This window comes from Balaenoptera physalus (assembly GCF_965194825.1).
Source record: "Balaenoptera physalus genome assembly, chromosome: 4".
Lineage (NCBI taxonomy): Eukaryota > Metazoa > Chordata > Mammalia > Artiodactyla > Balaenopteridae > Balaenoptera > Balaenoptera physalus.
In genome coordinates this window covers 38,003,975-38,018,977 of record NC_138891.1, presented here as the reverse complement: position 1 = coordinate 38,018,977, position 15,003 = coordinate 38,003,975, and the positions used below count along the sequence as shown (strand labels likewise).

The following is a 15,003-nucleotide window of genomic DNA, read 5'->3' as shown; positions in this document are numbered from 1 at the left end:
ACTTCCTTAAAACTGATCTGGAAATCAAGCACTCACTGCAACTACTTTATAACTGATCCAACAATGAATGCGTATGGGCTTTTATCTATGTCTATTCTTCAGCAAAGAAATTTTACCAAAGGATAAAATACTCAGTGTGCTGCTATCCTAAGAGTTCCTTGATTTCCTGGGAATCAAAATACCTGTCTTGCCTTGCTCAAGGTAACAGAACGTAATGTGTTGGACAATAATCCTGCTAGTTTCTTCCTGAGCAATTCAAACAGATAGAAACTTAATGTACCAAGATGCTGAAGTGCTTAGCAGACTGGAAATTTGCTTTATAAGAGTGAAGTGGGAGGCCACTCTTCTGCACAGTTTTGCAATCTAGAGATGGAAGGATTAGAGTGGCTTTGAAAGTATATAAAATTAATTACCCTTGACATACCAATCAGAATTGCTAGCTCATGGGCAACAGAGATTTTGGACAATACCTTATTAAAAAGATTTTTAAGACAAAATGGAAAACATTTTTCTCTCTTCCAATGCTGGCTAAAAAAAATAAGTCAGAAGTACTTAGCTTTGTTACAGGATCTGAGAATTTTGCTACCCAAGCAAGACAGAATCTTGAATGCACTACATTATCAAGAGAATGCATTTATGATCAGGAAAACGACATTTTTGATATAAGCTTTACTTTTATCCGAAGAGGTCTTCTACATAATAACGCCTTTAAACTTGGGCTTTATATCGTTTCTCATCTTGTTCCATATGTCCCTTTTGAAACACAAGATGCAGAATTCCAGTCTCATGGCAATTAAGTTGCTAAAAAGACACACAGATCTGTGTACTATACAACTGAAATATTCAAAGAAAACCACCTAGCTAATACTAAATGGGAGCAAGAGAAGTTAAACGAAGACCAGGTTACTGTAATGCCAACAACGCTCTGGCACTGTTAGAACACGGAAGGTTAACATCAAAACTAACAGAATTAGACAACATGAAAATGGTTCACTGCCACCATTTGCCTTCTAACTCTCCAGACACTTGGGTAGTGTAACCTGACTTATCTGTGAACAAAGATGACTCTCCACAAAGTTTTTCTCCTGAACTTCTGGGTTAGGATAGTCAGCCTACTATTTTAAGTCCCTTTATACTACAGGAGAAACAACTTAGGAATATAAAGATCAATGCTTATTATACAGCCATTTTTGCACTAGCAACTTTACATGTGGCCAAGTATTATTTTCTCCACTTTCAAGTTCATTAAAGAAGAACTGAGATGTGGAAATTTCAGTTCCCTATCAGTGAATAATGCTTGGACATCCATAAAAGAACCAAATTATTTATATACATGTCTTGCCTAAAAAAACATGAGAATAACTTTTTTTTATGTAAATGACAAACAAATATGTCCATTAACATAAATTTTCCCTTCACTCATTGTTAAAAGACTCTTTCAGGTTTTAAAAAAATACCCTGAGTTGTGGAACAATTTATTTTATCTGTAAGATAAATAGAATAATAAAATTAATGGTAAAAAGCTTTAAGGAAACTAAAAAAGAGATTTAACATGTTTGGGCATGATTCAGAAGTTTGGGAGGTACTTCGGAATCATTCACAGAAAAATTGTTTGGACCATTCAAAATGTAAAGAGGGCCACAAAAATCTCCAAATAATACTATTTTCCTTTAAAAAATAGGAACTACTCAATATACAAAACTTTAAAATTAGATAAATTAGGCATTCGTAATTTATAAGATTCTCCATGGATTTTCTTTCAAAAGCAAGCTCTCCTGTGTGATTAAAATAGTATTTGATTCACAACACTCAATGTATATGCAACTTCTCAGTCACACACATATTGCACAGAGTGACATCTGAATTGTTCAAATCATAAAACCTTCATTGTCTGGTTAGATAAATAGCCTGCATTCAACTGCCATGAAAAATCAGAATAGCATACAGCCAAAAGAATAACAGTAGACAAAAAAAATAAAACCTGTTAGGTTACTACTGAAAGAAACCACCCTACTAAAGCCTCTTTACCTTCTCTACAGGATTTAACAATAGCTTTAAAGTAGTTATAAATACATACCCGTACTTCATTCTCATTCTATCATTCTCTGGGTTACAGTAAAATCTTTCCAAGTGCTCCTGGGAATCATTGGATACACTCTGCCACTTCTGAGTAGTTGTCCTCTTGATCTGCCAATGATACGGCAAGACCGTGTGGTGCTTCAAACAATCCCTGCCATAAATACAAGTGCCTTGCAAAAAGTCCATGCAAATTTCAATTCCGTTCTCTTGGTGAGTGTGGTACTGTAGCTGGTTCACCAGCTCAAACACAAGGTCAAGGGAGGCATCTTCACTTTTGTCCTGAAAGAGCTCGGTACTCAACTTATCACTGGTATCCAAAATGTACTGGATTGTAAAACTGTTGTCTTGGAAAACCCCTGGAACGTAATCCATGACTTTGTCTATGCAGTCAGGACTAGCAGGAACATCACTTGAAACTGGGTGCAAAAGGTCAGCCTGGAAGTGCCCTGCTGTAGAATCTGCCACCGTCCCACTGATGGTTTCTGGTGGAAAGCTATGATCCTGGATTGGAACCACTTGTTCAGGATCATCAGGGGTAGGATGGGCTTCTGGTATCTGGCCCCCAACATTTGTTCCATCAGGAATCAGGACAGACATACTGTCTTCTGCTGGTGGACACGATGGATTGATTTCCAAAGGTTTTTTCACCATAGGTTCATGTAAGCTGCTCCCTTCTGCATTCTGATTTCTAGATCTAAAAACCCCATCAAGTGAGCCAGATTCTAACAAAGTATTTAATATTGGTCTCAAAGACCTCAGGGTTCCGGCTCCCAATCTCTTCTGATCCTTTTTCTTAAAGCAAGTCTTCAATGGAGTGATCTTCTCAGAGAGTCTCATTTGGCATGAAAAGTCATCAGGAGGAGAGGGAGGCTGCACTACACAGTCTGGCTCAGATTCGGTGGTTTCCGTTTCCATGATGTGGATTAGCTCCAATTGCTCCTCAGTGTAAAAAATCCTACCAGGAAAGGAAAGAAGATCATTTACAAGCTGACAACAACCGAATCCTATACATTCATCAATGTGTTTTGTTCTAGTCTCTAAGTCCCTGAAATCATTCCTCTTATACTGTATTTCACCTTTACAGGTCAGTTTCAAATTTTACTGAGAAATCAAGGCTCCAAAGCAGCCAAGGTTATTCAAAAGCCCACAACAGATAAAGGTGAAAGAGAGATAGTATCTTCCAATAGGCTCTTGACATTTATTTGTGGACTTAATATATGATTTGTAATTCTGCTGGGGTATGAATTTTTACAGTAAGTCTAGGATGGGGTGGAGGGTGAGGGGTAGAAATAAGTGCATCTAATGACAGTGGGGAAACCAAATCTCTACTGCTTTGTGGTTCTCTTCACAGTTGTTTATGTATTGCCTATCTCATGAGGTGACAAAAACTATTTCTTTGTTAAAAAAAAAAAGTTTGTCAAACGTAGGAAAAACTGCAAAGTTATTTGCAGTTTTTAATTAATTAATTGTGAGTGAATTTGGGGTGTGAGGATATACTCAGGAAACAGGGGCTCTCAATCGAAATATTATATGGGAGAAAGCCTACTGAAGCATTTCTAGATTCAGAAAGTTCCAATATATTCCCCAAGGATGTTAAGGGTCTACTTTTGCAATCCCCAAACATTACCACTACTGGAGGAAGAATGTCAGGGCTTGTTAGTAACAGAAGCTACATCAGCAACAACCACTGCACACTGTTTTAGAAACCAAACACAACTTCCTAATACAGAAAGGGGCCTCCTTGTCTTCAGAAAAGTTACATATATGCATTTTTTCAAAAAGACAAATGAAGGCGTAGAAAAATAACACAAGAAAAAAAAAACAAACAAATTTCAGATCCCTAATGAACTACTCAGTGACTAAAAAAGTGCTTTCTTCAAAGAATCAGACCCCTTGAAAGAAACTGGAACTTAAAGTAAAAAGCAAAGAAAACTTTGTAAAATGATGAATGGTGTCTCCTCCACAATCTAGCATTCATTAACTAATTCTGAAAATATTTACTGAGCATTGTGCCAGGTGGTAAAGGGGTGGTGATGAGCAATTAATCTTCTCCCTTGTCCAACAGACTGAAAGAAATCTTTGATGCAAGGACTCATGACTTCATCAAGTATGCATCCCAGGTACCCAGTACAGTGCCTGGCACAATGCACATAGTGGGTGCTCCACAATAATTTTTTGCTGAATTACTGAAGAAAAAGCACCTATTAAATGCCTAGTTCTGTGAGGCTTTATGGGTCAACAATAGCAACAAAATGATAAAATTGAGTACCCAGAAAAATGAATATTAAAGAACTAATTAGAGAGATTCATAAATGTACATGTGTAAAAAGTGCATAATGATCAAACTCAAAAAAATTAAAAACACAGTATATAGCAAGGTTTTAATGCACACAGTAAGTACAAAAGAAAAGGTAGAAAAAGGAGAGTTCAGTGTGAGCTGGCATTGTTAGGGAAAGCTTCATGAAGAAGGAGGGACTTGACATAAGACATAAATCAACTGGAAAGCAGCCAAACCAGGCGTTATTATTCATCATTTGGTGCTCTTGCCTCAAGGCACAATTGGCACAGATTGTGGTATTCCCTCTTCACCACACCAAACCGGCCTGTGCCTTCCCCCACGCACGCACGCACGCACACACACACCACTCCTATCACACCCAATCAAGGCAAAACAGACGAAACCCAGTTCATTTACATGGGTGCATACACACACGCCACAACTTTTCCTATTTTTGCCCTCTGTCAACCTCAGAAATAAAACCGAGAAAGGGGCAGAGAACTGGAGGAGTGGCTGGAGTGGGGAAGTCACTAGAATCTAGTTCCTCAATTAGTTTGCATAACAGAAAAATAAAGATTGGAAGGACACTTCCTCCAGTCCCCGCTGTAGGCGACCTACCGCTCCACCCTTCACCTCGTGATGCCCCCGGTTCTCGGGCACTCCCGACCCCTCGCACCATCCGGGGAAACTGCCCGCTCCAAACTCAGCACTCCGGCCGGGCGTAGCGCGACGCTCGGGTTCGAGCGACGCCTCCTACCGGCCGCGGCAGTTTGCTCAGCTCGGCCCCCCTCCCCCGCCCCGGGCCGCACCAACTCCGCGCAGCGCGGCCCATCCCGTGTGTTCCCGAGCATCCTGCCCCCGCCTGCCCTCACACCCCCGGGCCAGCCTCCTCCCACCCAACGAGAGACTCCCGCCCTGGCTGCCCTCCCTTCCAGAAGCCACTCGCGGCGCCTTCCACAGTTAATTTCTTTCTCTCCTCAACCGACCTTCCCGCGAAGATGGTCCTGCGAGTCTCGGAGGCTCGACCCAAGAAGAGCCGGGGAAACGCGGCGGGCGCTTCTCGGGCCGGCGGGGAGGAAGGCGACGACTTCAAAGTTAAACTGAAAACAGCTTTCAAACTTCTGGGCTGCAGCCGGAACGCGGGTCCGCCGGAAGGCTCCTCTCAGCGGCCGTGCCCTCCCCCTCGATCTGCGCCCCAGAGCGCGCAGGGTCTGCCCAGCGGGGGCAACCGCACAGACGCACCCCCGAGTCTCCCCGACCCAGTGGGAATGGGGAGACGCCGGCGCCCCAGACTAAACCCTTCAGCGAATTACTCCAATTTATACACCTGCCAGAGGCCCGAAGTGACTAAGAAGTGTAAACCAATACCGTCCTGATACTGACGGGATCCGAGTGAATTCAGTACAAAAAGGCAGTCTAAACATCACTCACCCCAGATCCGTGAGCGCCGGCAGCGAGGCCGGCGACCCCTTCCGCGCCCGCCTTCCCAGAGAGGGTCCCTCAACGGCTCCTCAGAGCCCACCCGGAGCCCTTTACCTGAACGGGCAGCCTGAGAGAACGGACCACAGGAGCCGAGTCGCGGAGCCGCCGGCTTACAGTGCTCGCGCCGGGTGGGGGGAGGGGGGGGGGGTGTGTGGGGATGGGCGTGGGGGACGGACTCGGGCGTCTAGGGGTCGCAGGCCGGAGACGCGGCGAGCGGCGCTCGGGCCATTCCGCCGCCGGGAGCGCAGAAATCCGCGACTGCACTCCCGACCCGGCTCGCTCGCCTGTCACCTCGAGCTCTGCTTTAAAGTGGCTTCCGGTCGCCTCCTCTCGGCAGCCCCGTCGCGGAGGCGGAGCCTGAGAGGCAGGGGGGTGGGGTGGGGTGAGGGGACCGGGAGCTCAGTGGGTGACGGGAAGGCGGCCCGCCCCGCGTGCGCATGCGCATGCGCGCTCACTCGCGGGGAGGCGCGCGAGGTGTGCGTGCAGCGGCCCCGTGCTCCCTGGAGGGGGCGTGTCCTTTCGCCGCCAGCTGGGTCCCGGAGGGTCTGCGTCCGCAAGCGTCTGGGATCGCGTGGCTGTGAGAAGGGGAGGTTCGCGCCGTGCGGCGGGCTCCACCTACCTGCAGACAGATGGAGGGTCACTTTGTTCGGAGGAAACTCAGGCACCCGAGGGAGGAGAGGGAGGATGTGAAACGGAACAACCCGTTTCTGTGCGGTTGGCTTTGTTTATTTGCCTCCTCACCAGAGGCCTCCTACCCCTGACGCCACCGACCCCGAGAGGAGGCGATCAGCTGCTATGGCCGCTGCGGCCAGACGGGGTCGCCCGCCCCGTTCCGCAAGGCAGGCCGTGCGGCGCACCACGGCCTGCCCTTGCCCGACCTGGTTGCAGGCATTCCTGTTTCACGGGAAACATTCTCACCACTGCAGAAGGGAAACCTAGCTTTGGGTTTTGACGGTAGAAGCACGTATATGTGTTTTAAAGGCCACAAACACGGTAGTGACTTGTTTATTCATTCAACAAATTTGTCGAGTGCTTACTGCATGCCGGGTGAGCTGGAGGCTTAGACTACAGCCCTGATCAGCCAAGACACCTTGCCTGTCCTCATGGAGCTTTCGGGGCACCATGTACTCACCTCTAAAATATACACCGCCTGTGAATTTGCCATATTTTCTGGATTGTAAAATGCCCTGGATGGTAAGTCTGTTGAATAGTTTTTCATTGGTGGAGGAAGAAACACTACGTTAAATTCATATAATCGCCATATATGTGTGTGTGTCGGGGGGAAGAGGCCCTGGTCAAAATCAAAGAAAATTAATCACGACTGTATCCCCAACAGCTGGCAGCAAAAGGAACACAGCTCGCAAAGAGATACTCTCTTCATGTGGCCTGAAATCTAAAGTGACTTAATTCTGTAACTTGGAGCCATTCTGGGTTGAAAAAGTCAGCTATTACCTTACCAAACATGGAAGCCTGTAAAAAATAAGAGGTGGTAGTAATAAATATTAGGGTTCCAAGCCTTTCTTAAACTGTTCTAAACCAAACTGAGTGACACATCAGCAAAGAATAGATTAAGGGTAGTATCCTCCCCCAGCAGGCTTATTACAAATGGCATCAGGTCAGGTGCCTTGATGCCATTTAAACTAAGGTGAGAATGATATGGACAGAATTCAGAGACTACTAAGTAAAAGTCAAGAATTTCCAGGCTTTACAAACTGTATTGAGACAAAATCTTGATGTGTGCCTACTCACATATGGAATTTCCTAGAAGCAAGTATCTGAGTTTAAATCTACCATTTTACTGTTGGCTTCTATTTGTTTCATCTGTTCTGTGTTCTTTTCTTTCCTTTCATGCCTTCTTTTGAAGTATTTTAAATTCTGTTCTCTCTCAACAATTAGGTTATTTGTTATACATTCTTTATTCTTTTAGTAGTGTTTTAGTTCTTTATTGCTGTGAACAAATGACCCCAAAACTTATGACTTAAAACAACAACTCTTGTTTGTTTATGATTCTGGATTCTCTGGCTCAGGAATTCAGTCAGGGCGTAGTGCAGATGGCTCATCTCTGCTCCATGATATCTGAAGTCTCAGTTGGGGTGTCTCAGATGGCTGAGGCCTGGCTCAACTAGGGCCATATGTCTTGGGCCTCTGTTCTGGCCCTTGGCTGAATTCCCTGGTTTTTCTCTACAAGGCTTCTTCATGTGGCTAACTTGGGCTTCCTCACAGCATGGACCCCTCTCGGGGTTCCAAGAGGGAGCATTCCAAGAAGACAAGCCTCAGCATGCAAGCCTTTGCTTACATCATGCTTAATAATGTGTTATTGGCCAAAGCAAGTCACACTACCAGGCTCAAAGTCTATGTGGGAGGGGACTGCTTGAGGCCATGAATATTAGGAGATGCTTAGACTAAGAGAAGATCACCTTAATCCCCAATCAAGGATTAATAATTAAAAGTTACTCCCAGGATGTAGCTCTTTGGAATCCAACTTATTTTTCACCCTCCACTCCCCAGTTACTCCCCTTGAGGCGATAGAGAACTCTAGCTAGTTCTCAACCTCTCCATTACTGCTTTCAGAGTGTCAACTGGCCCAAACAGAAAAATGACACCAGATTCTGGACTCACCACTCTTGGATCTAGACTTCTCAGACTGCTAAAATTTTACTGCTCCAGAAAATGTATCTTCCACATTGTCTGCCTCAGATGTGATCCCTGGAACATAATGGAATAGTAAGATCCTCCTAAAGAACAGAACCAGGAATTGACTGATTAAGCAAGGGCATGGAATCTTTGCTCTTTCCAACAGGATTTGAGATGTTCTGTGGGCCAGTGACCACTGTGTGTTTCCATCTTCGCCTTTCTGAATAGGAGTTTTACCAACATCATGTACCTTGTCTATCCATCATTACTTAATAGGAGTATTGAGGCAGATAACTTTTTTTAATTGGTGCCGGTGCATGAGGATCCACACTCTTACTGGGGAGTACTCCACATCGTTGGGACTCTGAATCTTGGACTCTAAGCTCATTGCAGAGACTTTGGGATTTTTTCTTTCTTTAAGGGAGGGGATGAGTATTCCTTATATGAGAAGAAGGGAAAGACATTGCTTGTTACCTCTTTCTTACTAGAAAGATCCTGACACTTTTTTTTTGAGGAGAAGGGCTAGCAATGTGCCTAGCCGCAAATGCTTTTCCCTAGATCCCGTACACTTTTGGGTGGCCATGGGACATAGTTCTAGACACACGGTGAAGACTTCTAAAAAAGAATAATTTTTTTCCTAATGTAGAGATACCCCAATTCATTTCTTCCTTTTTTTTCTTCCTCCTAGAATACTAACATGAAGATGGAGATGGAACCTCATGACAAAAATGAAGGTGAACATGATGTGGAAAATATGAAGATGGAGTCTATAAGCTAAGGATCCTGGAGCAGAATGATAGGAGGAGACTGGGTCATTCAGGACATCTTAAAGCTGCTGCAGCAGTCCTAGAGTGGCTACCCCTGGACTTAGTAAGTCTGAAAAATAAACCCCAATTTGGTTAAACTGTTTTCTGTTATGTGTAGCTAAACATATTCTTGGCTAATACATAAACTGTCATAAGTTATCTTCTAACTAGTCTTCCTGCTTGCAGGCTCTACCAGTTAGACAGCAGCAGCATGACCTAGTATGTCAGAAATATAAGAGCTACCACAAAGCAATACATCAGCTCCTATAGGATTTGGTGCCAATTCCAGATATGCCAAATTATATGATTAAGAAATACATGTTTATTAAAGAAAAAATAGAAAGTAGAGAGGAGACATAAGACTACCCATAGTTGAAACTTCTCAAGTCCCATTTTAACATTTTCCTATAGTTATGCTCTGTCTTATTTTATTCACAGGTTTTTTACAATAACATTACAGTGTATTCCTATTTTACCTAACACTATATTATAAGCAGTTTTCCATGTTAACACATGGAAACAAATAGCTTTTAAACAAATAGCTGTTTAACATTCCAAGTAACTATAATAAGTTTTACCTAACTGGTTTCTTGTCACTGAACTTAATTCACTTTTTAAAAAAATCATTTATTCACTGAGTATCTACTACATTCAAGTCACTGGATTAAATATTATAACTACATGTACATGAAGAAGTGGCTCCTATTTGAATGCTCTTCAGAACTACAAAAGACAAAACATAACATTCGACATATATAGCATATGCATGTGCACACTTTCTGTATGTGGCCCTAAGCCATTTAATTGCTTTTAAATATGCTTATAGGATTGAAATATTCTAATTACCTTTCCATGTACTTCTTTTATTGATAATTTCTGTTATCCTTGTCTGCTGGATTTGCTTTAGCGTGACTGATCAGTTCAGTATAGCACTTCCAATGAACAACTTACTCACGTAAAAGCTGAGACCACTTGAAATTTCAAGTGACCAAAGACCTCCTGTTTTCATTTTTATTAACAGAATACATGCTACAAAGTATTAATATCTCTTTCTTGCTTTCTGTTTTCACAATTATCAGTAATACTTAATTCCCCAACAACCTTCTGGTGGAAAGATAATCATTTCTGGTTACCACAGCAAGAAGGAAACTGACTAGCATGACTCAGAGAGCACAATGAAAGACCTGAGATTTGAAAGCAGAGGCCTTGGCTCTTAGCAATGCTGTTCTGAGAACACAGCCAATTTGCATAAATGGCAGATTGACAATTCCTTATCTGTGAGTGCTAAGTCCAAGCTATAATTTTTTCTATGTACATAAGGACAACTTATTTCCTAACTCAAAGTGCATGTATGTACTATATTCAAAGTGAAAGAAAAGCCAAATTGTTATTATGCAACTGAATTACTGATGTTTTAAAACATTAAACCTATTATTGAAAATTCTGTCTTGATGTTGTTACTAATGGGCCAACTCCTGGAATGTATCTGAAGGAAGATTTCCTAGTTTCCTGAGAGGCACTTCTGCACCCTTGGATCCTAGAGTAAGAAAAGATTTTGGCTGAAATGTATTTACCTCAAGTGGGTCTTAAATATGGTGTTGGTGGGAGAAGATTGGAAAAAGCTACTAGAGAATATGTCACAGCAACTAAAAGTAGAGAATTTCGTCAGCATGAATGAAGGGTGAATTAATTCAAAGCTCAGAGGTAGGTTGGTTTAGAGCTTGACATGAACATGCCTTGATAAATGTAAACTTAAGATTCATATTTTCATAAAGTGATAGAATATTCGCTTTGCAGACCATTTCCAAGTTTTAAAAATATTTCTCATTTATAATCTTTTTCTTGAAACTCACTTCTTTTCTCCACCTCTGATGAGACAACAAGGTACCTATGTCTAGGAAAAGTGAAGGCTTACTGGAAAATGATACAGATAAAATATGAATAGGATGCATTCTAAAATGCTTATGCCAGATCACCAGCTATTCTGTTTAGCCAAGATTTGTATTTGTAAACTGCCTCATCATCTGCTGGACTGTTCTTATCTTCACAGGATCCATGACAGCCAAGTGTGCTCTTTAATCCCCTTCATTTTGGACCTGTTGAGTAATTCACACAGCACATAATCAAAGTGCTTTCTGATGTAACTGGTTTTGGTCTATATGAAATGATTCCTTCAGAGAAGTCCCACATTTTTTCCAGGCCATTCATTCAGTTTATTCATTTATTGGGTGTGTATGTACCAGGTACTAGTTATGCAATGATGACTAAGATAATTCCCACTTTCTGTCAGTTGTCTGTGAACTGACCACCCAGATCACCTGGGAAAGTCGGCTGCAGATTCCCCAGCCCCACCCTAGACCTCCTGAATCAAAATCTCAGAGGGCAGAGGATTCTGCACTTTGAAGATGTTCTAGGCACTGCTGCTTTAAGAGTTCAGAGTCTAAAACACTCTGGGGTTGGGGAGGTAGACTTGGAGCAGGGGTAGTAGTGCTGGGAGGGAAAGAAGACGTGGAGGGTATGGCCAAAGAGGAAAACAAATAAATACACTATAGTGTGGTAAGTGCTATAATAGAGTCATACCTGCAAAGTGATATTTCTGCTGTGTAAATTTATCCTAAGGATATAATTAGGGTTATGCACAGGTTTGATTACAAAGCTATTCCCTGCAGCAAATAAATTGTGTCCAAGTGCTCATTTTCATCAAGTCCCAGAATCTGTTCTCCATGGACAACTTCCCTGTCCCTACTTTTTATATTGTCTTAAGACATTCTGGACCATAAATAGTTCCCAGTCTTGCTGTTCAGGCTCTGTAAAACCAGTACTCTATCTCTATAGTAAACACTTTTTCCAGTGACAAAAACAGAATTTAGGAATTTAATTCATCAGTAGCCCTGGCCAGCCACACTGGGCAAGATCATGTACAGAGCATAAATTTTAATGCTAATGTCCAAACTCAATATGGTGATTTTGGCAGATTGGACATCCTAGCCATTCACTGAAAAGAGATGGCTCTGAAGCGCACCTGCCTTTCACCTCTGACTCCTCTACAGGCATATAGCTCCTAGACCATAGGTTTGCAACTTGGCCTGTCTATGAGAATCACTTGAGCCACTGACTATATACATGTGTACACACACACCCCCTGTATGTATATATCTGTTTCCAGTCTCTACACAAGACCAGTCAAACCAGAATCTCTCAGGTGGGGCTGGTGCATTGAATATAGACTGTCTTATTTAACTTTTTCTCTCTGGTTCCCAGGAGAGCACTTGACATTATCAGGTACTTAATGTCCTATTCACTCATTCATTCATTCAACACATTTACTGAGTATTTATGTTCTAGACATTTCTAAGTGCTAGGGATACTAGAGAATAGAACAAATGGTCAACTCTTATCAAATATTCTAATGGGAGGAGACAGACATGTGATATCAGGTAGTGATGAAAGCTGTAAAAAGACATGGTAAGGATGGACAACCACATAATATATCACACAAGGACACATTGAGAGTAATTATTCACAATTATGTTAAGACGATGCAAATAAAACCAGGACTGTCCTGGATAAATCGAGATGTGTAGTCACTCTGGGTAAGATGGTGCTTTTTAAAAATGACGTGCTGAAAAAAATAATAATAATAAATAAATAAATAAAAATGACGTGCTGTTCAGGAAAGGCATTTCCTAAAGGGAAACATTTAAGCGGAAGTCTGAGGAAGGTAAAGGAGCTAGCCATGAGGATATTAGGGGAAGAGCATTCCGGGTAGATGGAATAGCATCTGAGGTAGAGGCAAGCTTGGCATATTAGAAAAAAAATCAGAGAGGCCAGTTTGATTGGAGTGGAATGAATGAAAGGAAGTTCTGCTGAAGAGGTCAAAGGGGTGGCCAGAGACCAGATCTCATATCTTTTAGGCCCATGGTAAGGACTTTGGACTCCACCTTGAGACAGAAATCTATATAATTTACATTTTAAAAGGATTACTCTGGCTAGTTGGTGTAGAAGAGCCTTGTAGGATGGCAGTAGTAAAAGCAGGAAGATCATTTATTGGTGTAGGCAAGAGATTATGGCAGCTGGGACCAGTGTACTAACCGTGGCAGTGGCGAGATGTGATTAGATTCTGGAAGCATGATGAGGGTAGAACTGAGAGTATTTGCTGTTGAATTGGACATAGTTTATGAGGGAAACTGAAGAACCAGGGATGATCCCTCAGTTTTCAGCTTAGCAATTAGGAGAATGGAATTGTCATTTATTGAGATGGTGAAGATTGCGGAAGGCAGGCTTTTGGGAGCAAAGGGAAGCAAGAGTGTAGTTTTGGACACATTAAGAGGAGATGGTTAGGGGCTTCCCCGATGGTCCAGTGGTAAAGAATCCACCTTCCAAGGCAGGGGACACGGGTTCGATCCCTGGTCGGGGAACTAAGATCCCACATGCCACGGGGCAACTAAGCCCATGTGCCACAACTACTCAGCTCACATGCCTCAACGAGAGAGCCCGTGCACCACAACTACAGAGCCCACACGCCCTGGAGCCTGTGCGCCACAACTAGAAAGAGAAAACCCGCACGCCACAACTAGAGAAGCCTGCGCGCCACAATGAAAGATCCGGTAGGCCTCAGCAAAGATCCCGTGTGCCGCAACTAAGGCCCAACGCAGCAAAAAAAAAGAGGAGATGGTTAGTAGACAGATAAGAAGACTAGAGTTTAGGAGAAAAGTTGGGACTGTTTGCTATCATATCTAAGAATTTCCCCATTTCTAAACCTACATGGTGAACACATTTGTTCCTCCATTTGACATAAAGGTTAATTAGGAGGGCCTAAATATGTGTCTTTTATTTTATTTTTTTTTAAACTTAGGGACCCTGGTGGGACTAGGGCTAGCTTTTATTTTATTTTTTAAAATATTTACTTATTTATTTGGCTGCGCTGGGTCTTAGTTGCAGCACACGGGATCTTCATTGTGGCATGGGGGATCTAGTTCCCTGACCAGGGATCGAACCTGGGCCCCCTGCATTGGGAGCACGGAGTCTTAACCACTGGACCACCAGGGAAGTCCCTAAATGTGTGTCTTTTAAAAAGAGTACTGGGCTGCATTCTTCATTTGTAGATGAGGGAGATTTATTTTCACAAAGCCTGAAAGTGAGGTGTTGCCCAGTGGTGTCCACTCATTTCATATTTCTCCAGCTGAGGCAAACTGTAATCCCTATAAATCTAAGCTAATTTACAGTTCCTATTGCCTAACTTTGTCAATGAAGAGCCCATTCAGGGAAGCTGAGTAAGAAATTAGAGTCTAAAGAAACAGTTGACATTTGTGTGTTCTATGAGTTTAGAGAAAGAAAAATATCCAAGTCCAAGTCAAGCATATTACAATATGAAAATTAACAATTGGTACAGGTGCATACAAGTTTCTAGCAATGTAAGCCTAAGTCTGGTTTAAAACCGAAACCTGTAGTATCAATTAGAGTTCCCATTATTTATTGACTTCTTGCCTACAAACTTTAAAAAACAGCTGTCTTTTATTTTCAAATGCAAAACAGATGGAAATTTACTCTATCAGGGAAATCTATATTAAACAAAAGAAAATATTTGCAACATTATTTGCTGTATTATTTTGACTTCATCACCTGCCTGAGACTCTGACTTTTATTTTTCACTTTCTGAAGACTTAACTAAATTGGAAATCAAGGATCTGAACTGGCTTTTTCTCCATGATTATTGAAACCTAG

The 15,003-nt window shown here is 42.4% G+C and overlaps 1 protein-coding gene and 1 long non-coding RNA gene across 5 annotated transcripts in view; one reads left to right on the top strand and one right to left on the bottom strand.

The window, feature by feature from the left end:
- TIPARP (TCDD inducible poly(ADP-ribose) polymerase) overlaps positions 1 to 6,139 on the bottom strand; it is a 28,798-nt gene extending 22,659 nt beyond the window's left edge. Inside the window, exons 1-2 of one of the 4 annotated variants that reach the window (XM_082459557.1) lie at positions 5,894 to 6,139; positions 2,078 to 3,034 (exon numbers count right to left, since the gene is read on the bottom strand). In XM_082459557.1, coding sequence (XP_082315683.1) covers positions 2,078 to 2,994 — 917 coding nt within the window. In that variant the 5' untranslated portion in view covers positions 2,995 to 3,034; positions 5,894 to 6,139. The other 3 variants (XM_082459560.1, XM_082459558.1, XM_082459559.1) reach the window with 3 other exon arrangements.
- Positions 6,140 to 6,230: 91 nt separating this feature from the next.
- Positions 6,231 to 9,377, top strand: LOC309659728. Its single transcript, XR_014262917.1, has 2 exons — positions 6,231 to 7,033; positions 9,162 to 9,377. It is a non-coding gene; the product is annotated as an uncharacterized lncRNA (long non-coding RNA).
- The last annotated feature ends 5,626 nt before the right edge of the window (positions 9,378 to 15,003 follow it).